Source organism: Centroberyx affinis, unplaced genomic scaffold (assembly GCF_046629955.1).
Source record: "Centroberyx affinis isolate AG114_WGS23_722 - 3 ecotype Tasmania unplaced genomic scaffold, CSIRO-AGI_Caff_v1 ptg000202l_1, whole genome shotgun sequence".
NCBI lineage: Eukaryota > Metazoa > Chordata > Actinopteri > Beryciformes > Berycidae > Centroberyx > Centroberyx affinis.
The window spans coordinates 435,976-456,888 of NW_027278894.1; the positions used below are offsets into that span (position 1 = coordinate 435,976).

At 44.4% G+C, this 20,913-nt stretch overlaps 1 protein-coding gene across 1 annotated transcript; it reads left to right on the forward strand.

The window, feature by feature from the left end:
* Window positions 1-77: 77 nt before the first annotated feature.
* Window positions 78-19,670, forward strand: tti1 (TELO2 interacting protein 1). The gene is made up of 14 exons (XM_071539318.1): window positions 78-197; window positions 771-1,515; window positions 2,050-2,387; window positions 2,933-3,212; window positions 4,017-4,200; window positions 4,780-5,078; window positions 6,422-6,850; window positions 8,134-8,293; window positions 9,053-9,220; window positions 9,328-9,473; window positions 10,306-10,446; window positions 10,541-10,745; window positions 16,927-17,014; window positions 18,994-19,670. Exons 2-14 carry the CDS (start codon window positions 802-804, stop codon window positions 19,247-19,249), a joined length of 3,408 nt encoding a protein of 1,135 aa, XP_071395419.1. The 5' UTR covers window positions 78-197; window positions 771-801; the 3' UTR covers window positions 19,250-19,670.
* The last annotated feature ends 1,243 nt before the right edge of the window (window positions 19,671-20,913 follow it).

Sequence of the window (20,913 nt, forward strand, 5' to 3'; positions counted from 1 at the left end):
CCTGGTAACTTGACGCGAAATCTAATATGATGTAAAACGTGTGCGTCCGTGTTCGTCGCAGAATCATGACGTGAACAGAGTGAAATAACTTCATCAGTGTGTGATGTGAATTATCAGTTTTCTGTCTAAGTTAATTGCAATTGCATGTGTTTGTTGTTTTGCGCAGTCTGCCCATCGCTAGAGCATACCATGTAAAGGTAAGCTGCTTGTTTGTTGACGAATTGGCAGCAGTTCTGTGGAGATTCAGCATCATGCTTAATGCCTACTAACTGACTGAGTCTATGCTAGCTAGCTAAATCATAGTCATGGCCTTCCTCCTCCCTCTGTAACTTGTTAGCAGGGATAAAACAGTCCTTATGTCGGTTTTTCTTAGCTGTAGACTGAATGAACTACCTTAAACACAGAGAGGGTCATTTCTACTGGCCAAAATAATTAATATACATTTTACATTTTTTTTTATTATGATACCCTACTTGTTTTCAATGTTATTTTGTGTATAGAATCAGTGTGTTCATGTGTGCTCATTTAAAACTTGCTCACTCACTCACAATGGATCAAGTGTGTAATTAGTCAAATTACAAGAAAGAATTTTGAAGCGTAGTTTCAAAGTTTGAGAACAGGCAAAGACCATAACTGAGGCATTCAAATGTTATCATCTCAAGAAGTTACTGGTCAGCATGATGGTAAACAGTGGAAACTAGTTTGTGTCAAACCTCTGCCTCTTTCTCACATCCCCTTTTCTCTCTCCCCACTCTCTTTTCACTACTCAGTGAACTGACCGCTGTTGTAACGCCTCCAATCATGGCTCAGATCACCGACCCAAAGATCGCCTTCGCCTACCTGCGCCCGGCCTGCGTCCTGCTGACCCGCGAGCCCACCGTCCCCAACGTGGAGACGCTGGGCGCCCAGCTGAGAGACGTGGACGATGCCACCTTGCAGCAGCTCCAGGAGTACGTCCTCTTCCCCCTGCGCTTCGTCCTCAAGGTCCCCGGGCCAAAGCGGGAGGGCCTGGTGCAGGCCGTGACCGAGGCCATGAGTCACGTCCTGGAGAACACGTGCGTCCGGAGCTGGGAGGTCCTCCGCGACCTCCTCTCGGAGCTCTGCCTCTGCCTCTGCTCTCCCACCGACCCGGGGAAACCGGCGGCCACGTCGGAGGAGCTGAAATCGTCCGTGCTGAAGTGCCTGGACGCCCTGCTTCACGCGGCTTACGGCGATATAGTGTTCAAACTCTTCGAACCGAGCATGCTGCCTGGACTGGGAGCTGCCATATCCCTGCTTCTGGCTCTGGGAGAGCAGGAGAAATCTCGAGGAATACAGGCAGCCGCCTTGAAGTGCCTCCAGGCTTTGACTCTGCAGTGTGACTGCACTCAGGACCATGTTGTCCCAGCAGCACAAGAGCAACGTGTTCTAGGAAACACCATGGCCTCATTCTTACCTGGGATCACTATGGCTTTATCCAGGATTATTACAGGAGACCTGAGACAGGGCCATGCAGTCACAGTCAGGGCCATCAAGGTAACTCATCCCTATATATTAATTCATGTTTCCTGGTATGTTGAATTTTTAATTAGTATATCCCTCTAACCCTATAACTATGGTTAGAGGGATATACTGGTTTGCTGGTGTATCGGGATGATATTGGCCGTTTCTTAAAAATAGGAAATGGGCCAGTCAATGTCATCCATCTCTTATATGATGGATATGATGCAGTTTGTTTGTTTACATATTTACTGAATAATTGATCAATACTACATTGGCTGTCTATGGGAAACCCTTAACCTGAACTGATTCTAATGGGACATCGTCATGCTTAGCTAAAGTTACAGGGACTGGAATCAGATTTGTTTTGATCACCAAAATCTCTGAACAAACTACTTGTGAGTCATGTGACTTTTATATATCTGCCCTGGTTTACTTGTAATTGGGTGGTGTGAACCTAAAGGAACCAAATACAAAAATGCAAGAAAGTCGACTTTTCCACTCTGGTTTCAACCAAAGAAATCCAACTGTAGGTACAATCGCTAAATCCTAACAACAATATTTGTTTAGGTGTGGTCCAGGACGGTGGGACTCGTCATGGAGGACAGCCAGCTCCAGGCCTGTGCGCCCGGGCAGAGTCCCTCTCCAGACCTGGGGAGGATCGGGAAGCTGGTGGTTCAGCGGACGGCGGACTGGGCGAAGGGCACCTCGGGGAGACTGGCCGCGCTGCTGCAGAAGATCGTCTCCTGCACCTCGGCCCACCAGCACTGGAGGGTGAGGCTGGAGATGGTGGAGCTGGCCGAGCGCCTGCTGGCCGGCTGCAGCCAGTCGCTGGGGGAGTGCGTCGGGCCGCTGCTGGAAGCACTGGTGGGAGCGGTCAATGACGAGGAGCCCAGAGTCAGAGAGAGGTGACTTACACTGATTTTTATGTGATATGGAAGGAAAAGCATGGTTTTAATACAGAACAAAGGCTAGAAACCACGACAACAACAGAATAACAGGAACAATACTGGTTAATGACGATGAACAGATTCTTATGTTTTCACTCCTTTTATCCTTTCTGCTCTTGTCTTATTGTCTTGTCTTTCCTTTTTTTCCTCTTGTACAAATTTTACTTCTATTTTCTTGTTTTCTCTCTTGAGATCTCTTCTCCTTTCTGCTCTTCTTTTGTTCAATTCTCTGCCCTTGTCTTCTTCTCTTCTCTCTTCTGCTGTTTTTTTCCCCCAATTCACTTCACTTCTCCCCTCGGCTCTTTTGTTCTCATGTCTTTTATTCAATTCTGTTGTCGTATTCTCTCGTCTGTTAATTTTTCTTCTCTTCTCTCGTACTCATCTTTTTTATTCTCTTTCCTTTAACGGTCTTCTGATGTATTTGTTTTTCTCCTCATTTCTTGTGTTATCTTCACTTCTGTTTTCCTTTCTCCTCTCCTCTCCTCTCCTCTCCTCTCCTCTAGGTGTGAGGTTGTTCTGAGAGAGGTATCAGAGAGGAGTCAAAGGCCTAGCGGTGGCTCCAACAAAACCGGCAGTAGCAGTCAGACCTTCACGGACGTCCTGTCAGAAAACCTCCACGCTTTAGCCACCTCCCTGCCCAGACTGATGAGGACCTCCGACGACCAGAAGAAGCTGTTTGTCCTCAATGTGTTTCTGGGCTATTTAAAACTCCTGGGGCCCCTGGTCACTGTGGTGCTGAACTCGGCCGCGCACCTGGAGAGGATTTCCAAAGCCTTGATGCAGGTAGGAACGGGGACAGGGTATCGGATAATGGACTTTAGACTTCATATTCTCTGTGGATGGGAATCAGAGTGAAACACTTGACTCCTCTATACCTGCAGTATCTGATTAATAAAATGAATAGGGATGGGGCGATATGCTTATCTCACAATACGATTCAATACACGATATGGGGTTCACGATTCAATACATCCACGATACAATGTAATAAATAAAAGTTCAGTGACAACAAAGTATGACTAGGCAGAATTATGTTTATTTCTGAGACGCAGATCTTTCTAGCAATGCCATTGGCTTGCAAGAATGTAAACAACAATTTAAAAATGTCATTACAAAGTGCAAATAATATAATTTGAATGGAGAGCTTGGGAAACTGATGGTCAAGCATTTGTGAGTACTACAGCAGAATAAAATGGAGCTAATATCGTGATTAATTTTTCTGCCCCACAATACATATTGTCACATTTTTGTATGGGATGAGATGATTTTGATATATCATCCCATCCCTAAAAGTGAAGTAAAAGTTCTATATTACTGTGAAAATGTAACATCTTTGCACCTTATCTGCAAATTTTCACCTGCCACAACTCTCTTCACATGTTCAGAGGGAACTATATTTATAGAAAATGAGGGGAAGGGAAGGAGCATTTTAATGGTTGAAGTACAATTTCAATTCATGCATTTGTTTCTCAAAAACAGCATAAGGAAAGGGCTGCGAACTTGTATGACAATCTAGAGAAGTTACAATTCATCTGAACACACAGACCTGTTTAAAACGCAATGACGGCCGCTGCACGCCCCCTACAGGTGCTGGAGCTGGACGTGATGGACGTGCGCATCGTGGAGGAGAGGAGCTACGCCGCTGCCATAGAGACGAGCTCGGGGCCGGGCTCCCCCGACCCCCAGGCCCCTCACACTCAGAGGAAGCATTTCCTGTTCTTCACGGACGAGAAGGTCTTCTCTGCGCTCATGGAGATCTGTCGGACATTAGGTTTGAGTGCCGTTTCTTATGAACTTGAGGGAGAGGCTGTATTACTTTAATGTATGTCAAATTAGTCTAAAACAGAGATAAATAGTATGGTTGGGCTAATATCAGTTTTTGAAAGGCGATGCCAATATTTTTGGATAGGTTTGATTGCTGATAGGTGATATTTTGTGCCAATATTCTTTACATTTGACCATTTTCATGCCCCCACCCCCCAAAAAATACATGAATTCAGTGTTTTTCCCACAGATTTTTATTCTTTTCAGGGTGGAAAAGCCTCTGAAACAGCATTTAGACCATCATGGGACACTAAAACTCTCATTGAAAGCCAGACTTATTAAATGTTTTACAGGCTGACACCCATATAGAGTAAAAAATTATTCACTGACCGGCCGATATCTGATCTGGAGTCCAATATCGGCAAACCGATATATTGGAAAACTGACATATTGGTCTAACCCTGATAGTCAAGTCAAGTTTATAGATAGTATTCATTCATTCATTCATTCATTCATTCATTCAGTCATTCATTCAGTCATTCATTCACTCACTCATCAGTTCATTTTTCCATCCGCCTATCCCTAGGTTACTACGGCAACATTTACCTGCTGACTGACCACTTCCTGGATCTGTACCGAGAGTCTTCAGCATACAGGAAGCAGGCTGCCATGGTGCTGAACGAGCTCGTCAGGGGTGCGGCGGGCATCGGCGTGGCAACAGGGGGTCGGGGGTTGGAGGGCGAAGGTCGGGGCCGCCGTGCCCCGCCCGCTCGGGACGACCTGAAGGCAGCGGCGGTGTCCGTCATCGAGGAATACACCAGTCTGAACAACTGGCACTTGGTTACCGTCAGTGAGGAGACTGAGAGAGACAGACAGGACCAGCAGGTGAGGATACACTGTGGTATTTATACATGTACACTTATAAACAGTAGGCTTTTTACAGCGTTTTCAATCCTGTAGTCAAATCGGGGAACAAGTTTTTATCAACCAAAGCCACATGGGAGCAGGCAGTTCCTTAATTGGTCAAAAATTAGGTGCAGTAAAGCAACATGGAGCCTCAGCTAAGTTTGTGGATCATCAAACTCTCTGTGGGAATGGTCATTATGTATAAATATGCCACTGTTTATGGAATGAGATTCTGAAGTGATACTTTTTCAGTTTTACAATCCACTTTATAGAAACGTGGGACTGTGCTGACATTCCTGCAATTAAACAACTGTGAATATTTTCTTTTTGTGAACATTACAGTGTGATATCAGACCCTCATGTTCAACCCATAATGCACAGCTCTTCCTGTAGTTGTCAGATCACTCCATGCTCGCTGCACTCCAGACGCTCCAGGGTTCGTTTGGACACGTCCCGCGACCTCCCTCACAACGTGGTCTCGGTCCGATTGATGTGTTCTCGTATGCCCAAATTAACTGAACTAAGGGGAAAACGGCTCCAGGGTTTGAAATGTCTACTCTAAACTAACTAGCGAGGCTGGATTACCGACCGGGCAAGCAGGGCAAATGCCCCGGGCCCCCGGACCGCCAGAGGCCCCCGAAAGATTGGCACTACTGCTTTCGTGTGTAGATAAATTTGCGATACCTCATTAATGTCATTTGGAATGTGTGCATGTGGACACACTGGGATTCCAAGCCCAGAAACATGCAGGGCCCCAATATACAGGAGTGGAGGGCGAGGTTTGGCCCTGAGCAGAGACCATTATGGGTCTCCTCCTGTTTTTTATTCAGACCAAACTTCAAATTACATATATGAACGACTTGCCTTCATAAATGGAATATGGAATAAACATGAGATGGAAAATAAGATAGATACCACAGGCAGCTAAGTCTCTATGATAAAATCAGTGTTGACAAATCCATATCATGTTGTCAAGATAAGCAAACTATCATACAGTGAGTGTCAGCTACACATGTAACATTATTTATCTTCCAGTAGGATGTGATGCAAAGCTCTGTCATCTTCATCAAAACAAAATTCAGCCTTGTAAAATAGTTATGCTGGTTCTTCTGCACGGCACTGTTGTGTGTGTGGTGATGAAAACTCAGTGAATCCAGCTGTCTGTGCATGTTTGTTTCTTTGTCAATCAAACCTGTCATTTTTGTCTCGTTCAAACCTGCCTTCTTAATTTTGAGCTTTTCTGTCTACAAAATAAAACATATTGCATTGTACTGACATTTGTCTTGTTCTCTCTCTTGTCTTATCCTCTCCTCTCTCTGTAGCTGCTCAGCCCATCCAGACTCCTCTCCATATCCAGCAGCGATGTCAACATCACTAACGCCAACCCCCTCCAAATGATTCCTTCCTCCTTCACCTCCCCCTCCTCCTCATCCTCATCCTCATCCTCCGCCTCCACGATCCACCAGCTCAACAGCAACATCTGGCAGCTGTGTATCCAGCTCGAGGGCATGGCCTGCTTCGCCCAGGCCCTGGGGCGCGACTTCCGTCCCCTGTTGATGACGTCACTGTACCCCATACTGGAGAAGGCCGGGGACGAGACGCTGTTGGTGAGCCAGGCGGCGCTGGGCTCCATGTGGGGAATCAGCGAGGCTTGTGGCTACGCCTCGCTGAAGGAGCTGATCAATGACAACTCAGATTACCTGCTCAATGACGTGTCCCTGAACCTGCAGAGGCTCAGCCTGCACCCACAGGTAGAGTAGAGATGATTTCCCATGATAGAACCTTTTTCATATCAAGGACCCCTAATTTAGTCCACAATAGAGCCACAGACCCCCATTTGATGAGATTTTGTGCCTTGGAACCAAATCTGAGAATATTTGTATTGTCAGATATGATTTTGTCCAGACTTCCATGACTATCTGTATTGTAGATAGAGACATAACAGTGAAACTATGATCAAAACAGTCATTCTTCTACATTTTCTAATTGTGTTAACTTCTTGTAAATTAAATAACGCTGAAGTTTAACAATTCATCAGTTTGCTGGGGACCCCCTGGAACCCCCTCAAGGACCCCTGGTGGTCCCCGGACCCCATGTTGAGAACCACTGTGATAGACCATAAAGCAGATAACTGTAACCTTCTGGACAAGTGTCATGCAAGTGTAGTTTGTGGCTGTATTGTAATTTGTTGTTTTTTTCAGTTCAGCTTTTGTTTGGATTTGTGCACATAGCAATCAATACTCAACTATACCTATGCAAATTGATGAATATGGTACAAACTTTTGCAGTGTCACTGGGAGTTAGCATACTGGGGAAACCTAATCACTCCAGACACCTGCAGGATATAGATGAGTGTGAAGGATGTGATGGATATAATTCTATAATAATAAGTAGACTTTTGCCAATACACAGCATCTCATGTAATTGTCCCTTGTGGTATTTCAGGAGAGCGCTGATGTAGAAACTTGAGCTTATACCTCGTTAACAACATTACATCATCATTTTAAAGGGCCATTAAGTAATCTGTGACCTAGTGTCTTGAAATGAGTGGGGAATGTTTGTTCCAGAACAGAGCACAGGCCGGAAAGTGAATTTTGAAAGCCAGAAATCTCAGCACCTGCCCAGTGATCGCTGAGTCATTGGTATTGATCAACAACCCTATCAACCCCTGCAGATATATAATGGTCATTTTGTGCTACGGGGCAGTAAAAATCGTACTTATTGCCTCTTTCAGCTAGAAATCCAATGTGAAAATAGCAAAGTGGATATTACAAATATATTAAGTTGGAGATACCATTAGCTAATATGGCATTGCAATTGAATAAAAAGTGGCATAGTGGGTATTAACATAATAGCAGGAAACCTAACAGCAATAACAATGATCTAACAGAGGTAGATTATGCATTTAACAATTTTTACAATTAGCACAGTCTATAAAGTGTAACTTATGGGAAATCATGCACACCATGATGGGGTTCAGCATGGAGAGGTGACTTGAACATATTATTTCATCCTATCCTATGTTGTCGTCCAGGCTCCACGGGTGCTGACAGTGATGTTGGCCCACTCTGACCCCAGCCTGCTGCCTCTGGTCGGGGACATCGTGCAGGACGTCCTGCTGGCTCTGGATCTCAGCTACGACCACACAGCCGCTCTCTTCTGCTCCGTGCTGCACGCTCTGATGAAGGCACTGGGTGAGATTTAACAAGCTAAGGCTACTATTGTTGTCTTTTCTTTACTGGTCTTTATGTGATGTGCTGCAACGCAAATTGCCTCTCTGAGGATATTGACATGTTAACTAACCTGATTCATTTCAAAACAAATGTGATCCTAACTAAAAAACTATAGTATAACTATAGGTATAGCTAACCAAAACTTTTTCTTTACACATGTTATTTATTAATTTTCATTGTTCAATTGAGTCTTTGGGTCACCCTGCCAGCTAAAAGATTTCATTAGTTTGGGTTTCAATTTCATGGTCTAAATGCTATTTGAGAGGCTTTTCCACCCTGCCAACTATAAAATTCTGGGGAAAACACTGAATAAATGTTTTGGCAATCTCTGCACAAAATATCAGCTATCGGCAACTTCAGTCTTAAAATATTGGTCTTGGCCTTCCATACCTTGAGGAGTCAAGTCGAGGATGTAGGTATAAAGTGATGGGGCATACAATTCAAGTATCGCAGCTTTAACAGAGTCACAATTAATAATGTGACTGGTACAAAGTACAGTTTAAATTGACTGTTGCATCAGATAGAAATGATGTTGCTGGAAGCAGGTAGGAGTGTGTGGCACCTACCTACATATCATACCTAATTTACCATATCTAACCTGATGTAACCTGACCCAGCCCAACCTAATTTAACCTAAGAACCTACATAACCACATATTTCTCCTCCTCCTTAACACATTACCCTTGTGCCTAAGTGTTCTTGTTGTTTTTTCTCCTAAAGCGAGGTGGTTCCCCCCCAGTCCTGGTAAGAGCGGTGAGTCTGCCGGACCCAGGAAGTCCTCCACTGACCAGGAAGTCTTCAACATTCGCCAGTTCCTGCTGGATTACCGCAAACAGAAAGAGCTGGCAGAGGGCATCGGAGTAGAGGACGACGACACTGACGACCCAGGTAATATGGTTTCTGTACGCGGCATTAAACAATTACAACACTACAACATATTAAGTAAGAATATATGAATGTATGTATGAATAATATATGAATCACTGTCATTCCAGTGCTCCCTCCCCCCACGGAGTGTGATGAGGATGTTGACGGTCCTGATGTGAAAGCCGAGCTTCCTCCCCACCTCCGCATCACGAAAGATGTTATGGAGCGCTGCATCCACCTGCTGTCCGACCCCAGCCTCAGCCTCAGACTCAAGGTACTGCGTGTGTGTGTGTGTGTGTGTGTCTAGTGTAGTGTAGTGCAGCGGTTCTCAACGTGGGGTCCGGGGACCACCAGGGGTCCTTGAGGGGGTTCCAGGGGGTCCAAAGCAAATTGATGAATTGTTAAACTTCAGTATTATTTCCTTTACAAGAAGTGAACACAATTAGAGAATGTAGAAGAATGACTGTTTTGATCATAGTTTCTCTGTTATCTCTCTAACTACAATACAAACAGTCATGGAATTCTGGACAAAATCATATCTAGCAATAAAAATAGATCAGATTTGGGTCCAAGAGAAAAAAATCTCATCAAATGGGGGTCAGTGGCCCTAATGTGGACTAAATTAGCGGTCCTTGATATGAAGAAGGTTGAGAATCACTGGTGTAGTCTATAGGGGATCCTGGCAAGTGAAGCTTCTATTCCAGTGAGGATTGTACACCACCGTGCTGGATCCCTCTCACCATTACATAATGTAGAACAAAGCTGGCCAGACTAATTGCTCCCTCCTCTCTCCCTCTACACTATAGAGGCTTCACAGCTGCATCACTAGCCTGCTGCCAACCAGGTGTGGCTCCATCACGGAGGAACATTGGAGATAGTTAATAATGCCTAAATATAAAACATCCAGGCTGGAAAATGGAGAGATTTCTGAAAAAGCTTGTTGTGGTGTGGCTGTAGATCCATTCAGTAACGTTCTCAGTAAAAGTGAATAGTGTGATAAGGTGTTTCCAAATGTAGGGTACTGTCGGTGTTATTGCTTTATTGTGTATACGTTCATGATATATTGATGATTATGTTGATCAGCTTGTGTGTGTCTTTGTCCTAAGGTGCTGGACGTGTTGGAGGTATGTGTGTGTGTGTTGAGTGAGAGGGAAAACGAACTGCTGCCTATGGCCCACCGCTGCTGGCCCGCCCTCCTACAGAGACTGACGGCTGATGACCCCCTAGCGGTCCTCAGAGCCTTTAGGGTATGTACACAAACATATGTATTTTTATTCCATTTTGAGATGTTATTACATGATCCAGTATCAGTTGCTACATGCCGGGTGTGTCCCCCGCTAGGTGCTGTGCACGCTGGGCGAGTCGTGCGGCGACTTCCTGAGGAGCAGGGTCTCCAAAGAGGTTCTCCCCAAGCTGAGCTCCTCCCTGGCCCGGCAGGCTCCGGTCAGCGCCAGGGCCGGACCCGTCTACACGCACACCCTGGCCTACAAGCTGCAGCTGGCTGTGCTGCAGGGCCTGGGCTCGCTGTGCCTGAGACTCGACCTGGGTAGGAGAACAGACACACACACACACACAAACACACACTCGCCAGGGTTTCCCACAGTGCTATACAGTCATATTTAATGTTATTTCTTTCATGCTGCTTTTGTTTGACTTGTCAAACACTATGCAAACAGAAATCTGTCAAACAATAAACTGCAAGATTTATTGTTGGCATTGAAGCTCAAGTCGTTCAATGCCAAGAACAGGATTATGCAGACATTCTTGCATGCATTCAAATTCATGCAAATATCCTAAAAATGTTCACTTTAGCAGAAACTAGATTAGGTATTCTGACTGTACCCTCTTCCAGAAAAAACATTATTGACTTTAAATTTCTAAATAGATGGGTGTTGGTTCCATTGACTTGTATTGAGTTGTTCTGCAGCCAGCCAGTAGAGGGCAATAGAGGGTCTTCAAAAAACAAGGCGAGGGTTGGCCCCTTGGTGAAGACACACACACACACACACACATACATATACATATATACATTCATACATATGGTAGGAGCCATTGCACATACACATTCAAAGACACATGCATACAGACACACACGCACACACACACACACTCAGAACAAGCTGCTAACATGGAATTGACTAGGTTTGAATATTTGCCTTTAGAGAAAAACCTGTATTTTTTTCACCACCAGAGGGCAGGCTTGTATCATAATGGAAGCCTGGCTCTTCTGTGTTTCCGATAGACTGCAATAAGAGGTGTTAGTGCATCTCAATTCCCCTGCTCTGTTCCCCCTTGAGGACTTGAGGACAGATGTGCTCCAGTGTCTCCCCCAGAAACGTGACTGTAGCTGGGTGGAAAGGCCTCTGGAAGCCAAAGGGAGACACAGTGCATCACTAAAACTCTCCATATATAGATTTTTGGTGGAGCGTCAGCCTCCTCGATTTGGGATGAGCAACGGTTTGGGCCGGGCTAATTTTTCATCACAATATCAATACTAATTCAGATACTTCAGAAAATACAGATTATAAAACATGTCTCTCGATGCATTAGAGTGAATCATTTACTGTACATGTACAGTAAATGGATGGATCGTCACAGTGAAGAGAGAGAGAGAGAAAGGATGGGAGGTGGGTGGATTCTTTGCATGCAACAAAGGTCCTGGGACAGATTCACACCCATGACATTGCAGGTTTTTAATAAATTCTGATACCTATTTGTTTCCTTTAAAATCAACAATAATACCAACAGTCTGTACTGTGATACCAAGTCTTACAGCCACACCACATACTCAGAAACTGAAACTGGTTTATTTCTTTTGGGGCTACACAGTGAGTCTTCTGCACCCACTCACTGTACTCTTAAAGCCAGGTGCACACTACACGACTCGAGGCTCGTCACTGCAGCTCGGGTCAGAGAGGCAGTCTGACCCAGTCTGACATCGTCAAATGTTTGATTTTGTCAGCACAAAACCTGCGACGCACTTATAGTGTGAGATACGTAAAGTCAAGTTTGGAGAATGATGAGCAGCAATAACCAGTGAGAGCTCGCATGGAAACCAGGCAAAGAGGCAGAGAATTGACATTTTGAAATGATTGGTTATGGAATTGGATTCCCTAGCTAGTGTGTCACAAATGATATAATTATGAGTTGCCTGCATATACCTATGATTACATTACAATTGTTTCTCTGACATCCACCCAGCAGTGGCATCCACCTGACTGCTGGAAACATATAAAAACAATGAAAAATCATCATCTGGTCTTATTGTTTACCCAAAACAATCAAATACAATACCAGTTTAATTATTCCACATACAGTGTCGTGATGGCTAATGCTGGGCCCAGAGACAAAATTGCCACTACCTCCCAATGCTAAATAACATGCTCATCACATAGGATGTGGTGGTTGCAATCATGGATATAGATTGAGAGATTTAACTTAGCTTTGTTTACATTTATTAAGTGAATCATAATCACTTTTATTTGCCGAGTACAATGAGTGTTCCGGGATTTATCAGTGTGGTTGGGGCAGAGACAAATCAATAAGTTACAGTGTTACTCAGTACTTACTGATACGTAAAAACAAAGACTCACATATGCAAAAGAGACAGTGAAAGACATACAGTTAGCATGCCGTATAATTGCAACTGTTCTATTGTTAAATGCAATGCAGAAAATATTGAATACAACTGAACTTATTTGATGGATTTACACAACGCAGAAAGTCTGTTGGAATGTGCATTGAGGTTCTGCGAAGACGACATCAACTTCAGCATCCAGGTTGAGAGTCTGGGGTTTGGGTGCAGGGTGGGTGGGCTTAGGGCTGGTTTAACAGGGTGACAGTCCAAAAGCTGTTGAGGTGAGGCGGTGAGGTGGTGTTGGTTTGCAGAAGTCAGTTTCTGGAACAAATGCTCGCCTTGGCGGGCAGAATTTGTGGCAGTCTCTTTAGAGCTGCCTCAAACACTGCTTTTCACCCTCTCAGCTTCTAAGTGAAGTGTGGAAAAAACCAAAGTGAGAAAAGTCGAGTCAGTCCATCTCCAGATCTCTAACAATGAAGAAAATTGTTTTGATCAGATGTACTCAGATGAACTGGTACGCTGTTGTTCCTCCTCGGTGCTGTAATTGAAATTTTTAAATCGAGAAATGAACAACCTCAGACAGTCTATTGTCTTGGTTAATTCACTCCTGATGAAGGTGGAAAGCCGAACTAAAGACAACCACAGCCATACACTAGATCTTTAGAGGTTGCATGCTCATTCAAGTTAAGCTTTTAATGATGGGTGGGTAGCTTCTCTAAGCGGGATGAATCACCCTACCTACTGCGTTCTGACAGGATAAACAGAAAAAAAGGCCTGAATTCAAACTGTATTCACAAAAAAATCTTTGTGTTTATTTGAACCTACTTGGAGTACCAGATGGGTGGGGTATAATGCATGTGGACAATACCGTTCAGTTCAGTTCAGTTTATTCACAAATCAGCTAAAATACAAGTACAATCATATGAGACATAATGGAGATATGTGAAATTGGACACCCTGATAACCTATCTGAAGCTTGAGAGTAGGGGCCCAGACACTAAGCAGATAGTATTTAAAATATATGTTTACTAACACGTCTAGATTTGAAAAAGTGCATGTATTATACAGTAACATTTACAACCTACAAAACACCTAAGACCCTAAAAAGTACTACTAAATGGTCCTAAGACATTTATTCCATCAGTCTAAACATTGATGAAATAGGTAAGATACAATAAAAAGAGACATTTAGGTAGTTAGGTACAGTTAGGTAAGTGGTCAATCAAAGAAAAAAATATACCCAATTTACTGTCAGATTGTCTCAACTTTCTGGCACTTGAATCGTCTAATGTGGCAAACCTCACCTACTGGGTGCTTGAGTAGGATTAAACAAACCAGAAAAATGATATGGACATATTATTTGACCCAAGTCCACTGCAGGCTTAATTGTATCATAGGGGCATGTAAAATATATGTAATACTTTGCACTATTGTAATAAGTTAATCCAAGGCGGCATAATGTCCTACTATCAGCATGTTGCCTTTGCATAAAATATGTGAAATCACATATATGCTTACCGTACTAGTTAGTTCTGATATTAGTAGAGAAGAAACCTTCTTTCTTTTAGCCTTGAATAGATGGGAAGAACTACATATGAGTAGGTTGGACATGGTGCAGTGTGTTGCTGGTGTTACCTTGAAAGCAAGGCTCTCTTACAATACTTTGCAAACAGCCTTTGTCTCGTTGCCATTATCTTCCTTAATTGGAAAGCCAACACGCCGCCACACAGCAGACTGAAAACCTGATGGATCGTCCTCAGGTCCAGTTTGGCCCGAGTCCATCTGGTCTCCTACTGCGTCACACAGTAGTGAGCTCAGCTGGGCTCAGAGCTGAAACTCTCTAGTGTTCAAACTATTTCATTTCTTAGCTGAAATCACAAACATTTTTCCAACTCCCAGATGCATATTGTCAATTTTTTATAGCGTGATTTTTCGTGTCACAGACTTTCATTACATCTCTATAAATTAGTCTTTAGAGTCTTTCCTCGCTTGCTTGCTTTCCTAATTGCTTTCTGTCTGTACCTTGCATATTTTATTTTATTTAAAACAAGTGTGATTAAAGGTGTGAAAATGCATCTTGTGCACCAGCCAAGATATTTTAAAGTCTGGTGAGAATCCATATTAACTGTTCATGTTTCCAACATTGAAGGAAATAATTTCTCGATCTAAATATACTTGATTATTTGGACTTTATGATTTAGGCTAATAAGTTAGGTGAATTTTTACACAAAAATATTACCTCGTGCAACTTTGAAATAATGGACTTCAGACTACAAAAGGCAACCACAGCCACATACTAGATCCTCACTTCAGTTACAACTTCACACTCTACCTTCTCATATGATGTAACAAAATACGAAATGCTCCTTTCTTCCTTATCGCATAAAAAGGAAGGGACGCTACTTCATACTTTTGCTCCCTGCGCCTGATTCTCCTTACTGGTGCTTTACTGCTTTGACACTATCCTCCCCCTCCTCCGCATCGGAAAGATAGAGAGAGAGAGAGAGAGAGAGAGAGAGGCGGGGGAGAGGCAAGGAGACGGAGGTAGAGAGAGTGTGAAAGAGTAGGAGAGAAAGAGTCAGAGGCTGCAGCGGTACTCGTGTGAATACCGACTTGGCTACAGCTTACCTCTGGGACGCCCGCAGCAAGCCAATTACCAAGCCTCAGTCACAGAGAGAGAAAGACAGAGAGAGAGAGAGAGAGCGAGATCGAGATTGACTGAACCGAATAATACTCTCCAGCTCCGGCTCCCGACTCCAGCTTTTTATTCATTTACCACCACATAAAAAAAAAAAAAAAAAAAAGCACCTGGCCTCTCCTTTTTTTTTTTAGTATTTCTCGCTTTTCTCGCTTCCCTCCGAGCACCTCGATTCCACAAAAAGACGACGAGGCACCAGAAAGGCAGAGGGAAGGGAAGGAAGAGAAAAAAAAAAAAAGGGATAAAAGCGATCGCTAAATAATCCCATTTAACTCTGAAATGTGCACCGCTCCTTTTTCTTCGCCGACACACAGCGAGCAGGCCCCGGTTAGAGCGGAGTGTGGGTTGAATTTGGCAAATAAAGAGCAAGCACCGAGAAAGAAAGAGAGAAAGAGAGAAAGAGAGAGAGAGGGAGACTTATGTTTTGAGATGAGGCTTGAAAAGCAGCCCAGTTAGCAGCTTAGGGAATCGGTGAATGTCTGCTGGGAGCGTGAGGATGGAGTGAGAGAGAGAGAGAGAGAGAGATGGGAAGAGGAGATGAAAGGGCAGAAGAGGAACAGGGGGAGGGAGAAGTCAAGTGGACGGAGGGAGAGGCAGCTATAAAGTGCAGGAGCTGGCAAGGTTATGAAAGGTGCAGTCGGAGAGATGGGGCTGGGGCTGGGGCTGGGGCTGGGGTTGGGGTTGGGGAGAGGGGGTGTGTGTACATAAAAGTGCAGAAAATGAAAAAGTTGAAGGGAAGGATAGAGGAGAAGAGGCGGGCGCAGTAAAGAGAAGGGGGGGGGGGAGTGGGTGTGTGTGAAATCCAGAGGTGTGGAAATGGCCCGCTGTGAAATTTCCCCCCAGCCGTCTCAGCAGTTTCTCCTCAGCTCATATCTGGACATTACCTTTTCTCACCTTTTTTTTTTTTTTTTTTCCTCCATCTTCTCTCCCTCTTTTATCCCTCTTCCTCCCTCCCCTTCTTCCAATATACTCTCTTACCAACCACTTCCCAAAGTGTCCTCGTCTGCCGGTGCCTTGCTGTTACATCTTAGCCAGATTCCATATTCTCCTTATCATGTGTTCATTTGATTCAGTGAATTGTTGAAGGTGGTACTGTATTGTCATTCGCTAGTTTGATTCCCCATTGTGATTGGAGGAAAACAGATTGAGCATTCTGATCTTAGTACACCTAATTTTGAAATTGTTACTGGAGATTCATCATGAAACAGCTCAAAAGTATAGATAATTCCATCGTCCATTTCAATTATTAGAGGGTATTATATTATTAGAAGGTCATATAGTGTAAATGCTTCATATATGAATCCATATAAATAGAGATCTTCAGTCTATCAAGATCACCACCCCCTACTCTGTTTCTGTCAAGACAAATACATATATACTTTTTTACAGTTAGTATGTATAGTATGCAGTAGAAATGAAATGCAACCAAGGTCCTGTGTTGTGTTTCCTCAGCTGAGGCGGACCTGGATGCTGTGTGTGAGGCCTGCCTGCCCTACCTGAGCTGCAGACAACCCATCAAGCTGCAGGAGGCCTGTCTGAGGTAAAGCCTTGTATTACAGCCTGTGCTGTTTCCATGACATAAATATAGCTGTTATTGAACTGGGTGAAATGCATGCTATGTCATGTCATAGGAGGCGTTGATCATGTCTTGGTATGTACCATAAACTCTCACCTTTTAATCTCAGTGTCATAAAACGATCAATCGTCAGATGATGTTGACATCAGTGATATAAAGCCAGTGATTCTCAACCTTTTTCATATCAAGGACCCCTGATTTAGTACACATAAGAGCCGCGGACCCCCATTTGATACGATTTTGTTTCTCGGACCCAAATCTGACAATATTTTTATTGTGATATCTGATTTTGTCCATTCCATGACTATCTGTATTGTAGGTAGAGACATAACAGTGAAACTATGATCAAAACAGTCATTCTTCTACATTCTCTAATTGTGTTAACTTCTTGTAAATGAAATAATGCTGAAGTTTAACAATTCATCAGTTTGCTGGGGACCCCCTGGAACCCCCTCAAGGACCCCTTGTGGTCCCCGGACCCCACGCTGAGAACCACTGATATAAGCAATAACCTTTGACCGTGCAGTGCGACTTTATCTTTTAAAGCTGCGCTAAGTACGATTTTTATGTAAAAATACACCTTATCAGCCTAAATAACAAAGTGGGGCTGCAACAGAGAAGAACGTCCCGCTTGCTCTGAAATGGCCATCTGCTATTGGCTGATCTTTGGTGCCAGGTGATGTCACCACCTGTTGTACTGTAGAGAAGCTGACATCACCTGGCACCAAAGATCAGCCAATAGCAGATGGTAACTTTTTACCATTAGATGTCAGGCTTTACACAGATTTGGGTTTGGGGTTTAGTTACTCTAAACTAGTGTTTCTCAACGTGGGGTCTGGGGACCACCAGGGGTCCTTGAGGGGGTTCCAGGGGGTCCCCAGCAAATTGATGAATTGTTAAACTTCACTATTATTTTATTTACAAGTTAACACAGTTAGAGAATGTAGAAGAATGACTGTTTTGATCATAGTTTCTCTGTTATCTCTCTACCTGCAATACAGACAGTCATGGAATTCTGGACAAAATCATATCTAGCAATAAAAATATTCTCAGATTTGGGTCCGAGAGAGAAAATCTAATCAAATGGGTGTCCGTGGCCCTAATGTGTAGTAAATTAGGGGTCCTTGATATGAAAAAGGTTGAGAAGCACTGCTCTAAACAATATCAAGCCTGTATTGTTACCAAGAGCTCACCCTGGTTATACTGACTTAATACTGTATGTGAGCCTTCCTTGAGCTGTAAAAGCCCATAGCGAAGGATGCTGTGTTCGAAGGTGTATGGACCTTTTATCTGTATTGTGCAGCAAGAGCATTTTGTCCAGGTGAAGAGAGTCAAATGGGCAGGATATGCTGATTAAGGTCTTCCAAGCACCGGAGCACACCGTTAAGCTGTTCAAACCGAAGGTGCAAAGCGGCTGTCTTGTCAACACGCAGTCAGACTCGCCGTAATTAGGGAACTCGTCTCTTGCCATCCATATCTCTCTAAGATACATGAGAGCGTTTCACCAAATATGAGGAGTGCAAGGGCGACCGGGAGCGACGGCGCCGAACAAGACAGAGGTTCTGGCTGGAGGAGAGTTCAGGAAGGACGCCGGCTGTCGAGGGGATTAAACATGTGACCTTAGCAGGAAGGAACGCTCTCTCACTAGGCCATCGGGTCACCAGGCCGGCCTGATGAAGGGGATTTAATCATGGATGGAGATAATTATGCTATTGTAAAAATTGTAATTGTGTCCATCAGACACATTGCTGGTTCACTTACAGCCACTAATGTATAGGAGTGCCCCCTGTGCTCAGTGTGTCATTTTGGATTACAGAAAGTTGTCTTACCCATGCCAGATGTTTTGCACTTTAGGAATACAGTGCCTCGGACCGTACGCTAATCCCATCCCCCCCCCCCCCCCCCCCATGCTCTTTCTCTCTATCTTCCTCTCCTCGCCGCAGCGTTTTCCGACACTTAATCCGAGCGGACCCGGACGCCCTCTGGTTCGCGCTGAGCGAGCTGCACTGCCCGTCCCCCTGCGCCCCGCCGCCCCACCCCGACCTCCGGCCCGTGCGCCTGAGCGGGACCGGCCGGCCGAGGGACGAGCGCTCCGACAACGTCCTGAAGCTGCTGCGGGAGGAGTTCGGCGGGGCAAACGACGAGCGGGCGAACGAGTTGAATTGGACTTCTGACACCGAGAAAGCCAAGAAAATCTGAACATCGTGCTCTGCATGAGGCCAATCAGGTGTACGACTGATAACCCGCATACAGTATGAGGGGCACTAAAAAAAAATGTCTTCCTGTCATCTCTGCTGCTGCACTGCTCGAAAGCAGGAACAAGTCTGACAGGTCTTCTACATTAGGAGACGTTATTATGCAGTCGAAGTGCTGATGTTATGTCATGTGAAGGCACTGGTGAATACTGTATGCAAACTGTATGTGCTGTTTTCTTAAAATAACGCCTTTTTTCTTAACTACGTTGCCGGTTTGAATCATTCAGTCAGGAGCCTCAAAATCTCATCTGTATCAGTCCATTTTTTTTATCACGGCACTGTGGGCATGAAGAGGTAAATTCAGGGCAACGAATAAGAGGTGAGACGCTTCACTCATTTACACCTGGATGCTATCAAACTTCACTTCACTTCGTCATGGTTTACAGCACTTGAGGAAATCATTTTCTGCTAATCATGTCTAGTCTTTATTGAGCAGTATCTAATAAATAAAGGGAGGTAAAAATTGTATTATTGCTAAAAATGTAACTTTAAATTTGAATCTTCACTCTGTAGCTCCCACAATCTGAAGAAGTGTACACCATCAACACAAATGTGCTGCTGGAATGTACAGAATCTGTACTTTTTAATTTTGAATTTTCCCCCCCAAGAGGGAAATTCTCTTTTGTCCCGCTGGTAGGGGTGCAGGTTCAGCCAGCTAGGATTCAGCAACCCTGGCCCTTCCAGATAGGGGACGACCTCACTGACCACTGCACCGTCCTGCCACCCACACTGCATGGCCTATTGGCAGAAGATGCATCATATCTGGTAGGAACAGTGTGCAGTAGCTTGTGCGGCTTGCCTCCCTGTCAGGGGAACTGAACCCTGGTGTGGTGACAGGCAGGGAAACTGTCCGCTAAACTAACGAGGAGACTGTACCGGTTATCACGTTCACGTTAAAACCCCTTGGAGTCAGAGATGTTTGGATGAGGGATGTGGGAAAACCCCCCCCCCCCTCCGTGATCACCGTCCCCCCTCGCCGTCGGGAGAGCCTGCAAGCCCCCCCACCTCGCTGCACCGTAATGAATGTGCGAGGCTTCCAGCTCGAGGGGGGGGGGGGGGAACAAGATTGCCACGTGTTTTGTATTTAGCTGGCCCGGCGTAACGCTAGGGAGCGGGGCGCCTCTTTATCTCATCCAGTGCTGTTGCTATTTATCCTGCTGCCAGTGCTGACAATAGCGCCATTAGTCATCAGCGGGAATGGGGGGCTTTGGCAGCACCTATTACGCACAGGCAACCGCCTAATATCGTTTCTCCTCAACGCACAGGGACAGCCCCGTACAGCCACACACACACACACACACACACACACACACACACACACACAAACAGAGGAATGGCCAGTGGCTATTTCTTCTTGACATAGAACCATTACAAACATAGAATATGAAAGTCATTAAACCTCCTAACCCCAAATAACCCCTCAGAGTTCATTTAGACCCTCTGTCTCCAAACCAATAAGAAAATGACTAGACATACTGTTGTTTCATATACAATTTATTATTTGATTTGATAAAGGCATACACTTAGTGTGAGACCAAACATTCTAGAAGAAATGTACAATGTTTTCCCCTTTTTTTTTTTTCCTTTTTTTTTTGTTTTGTTTTTTGT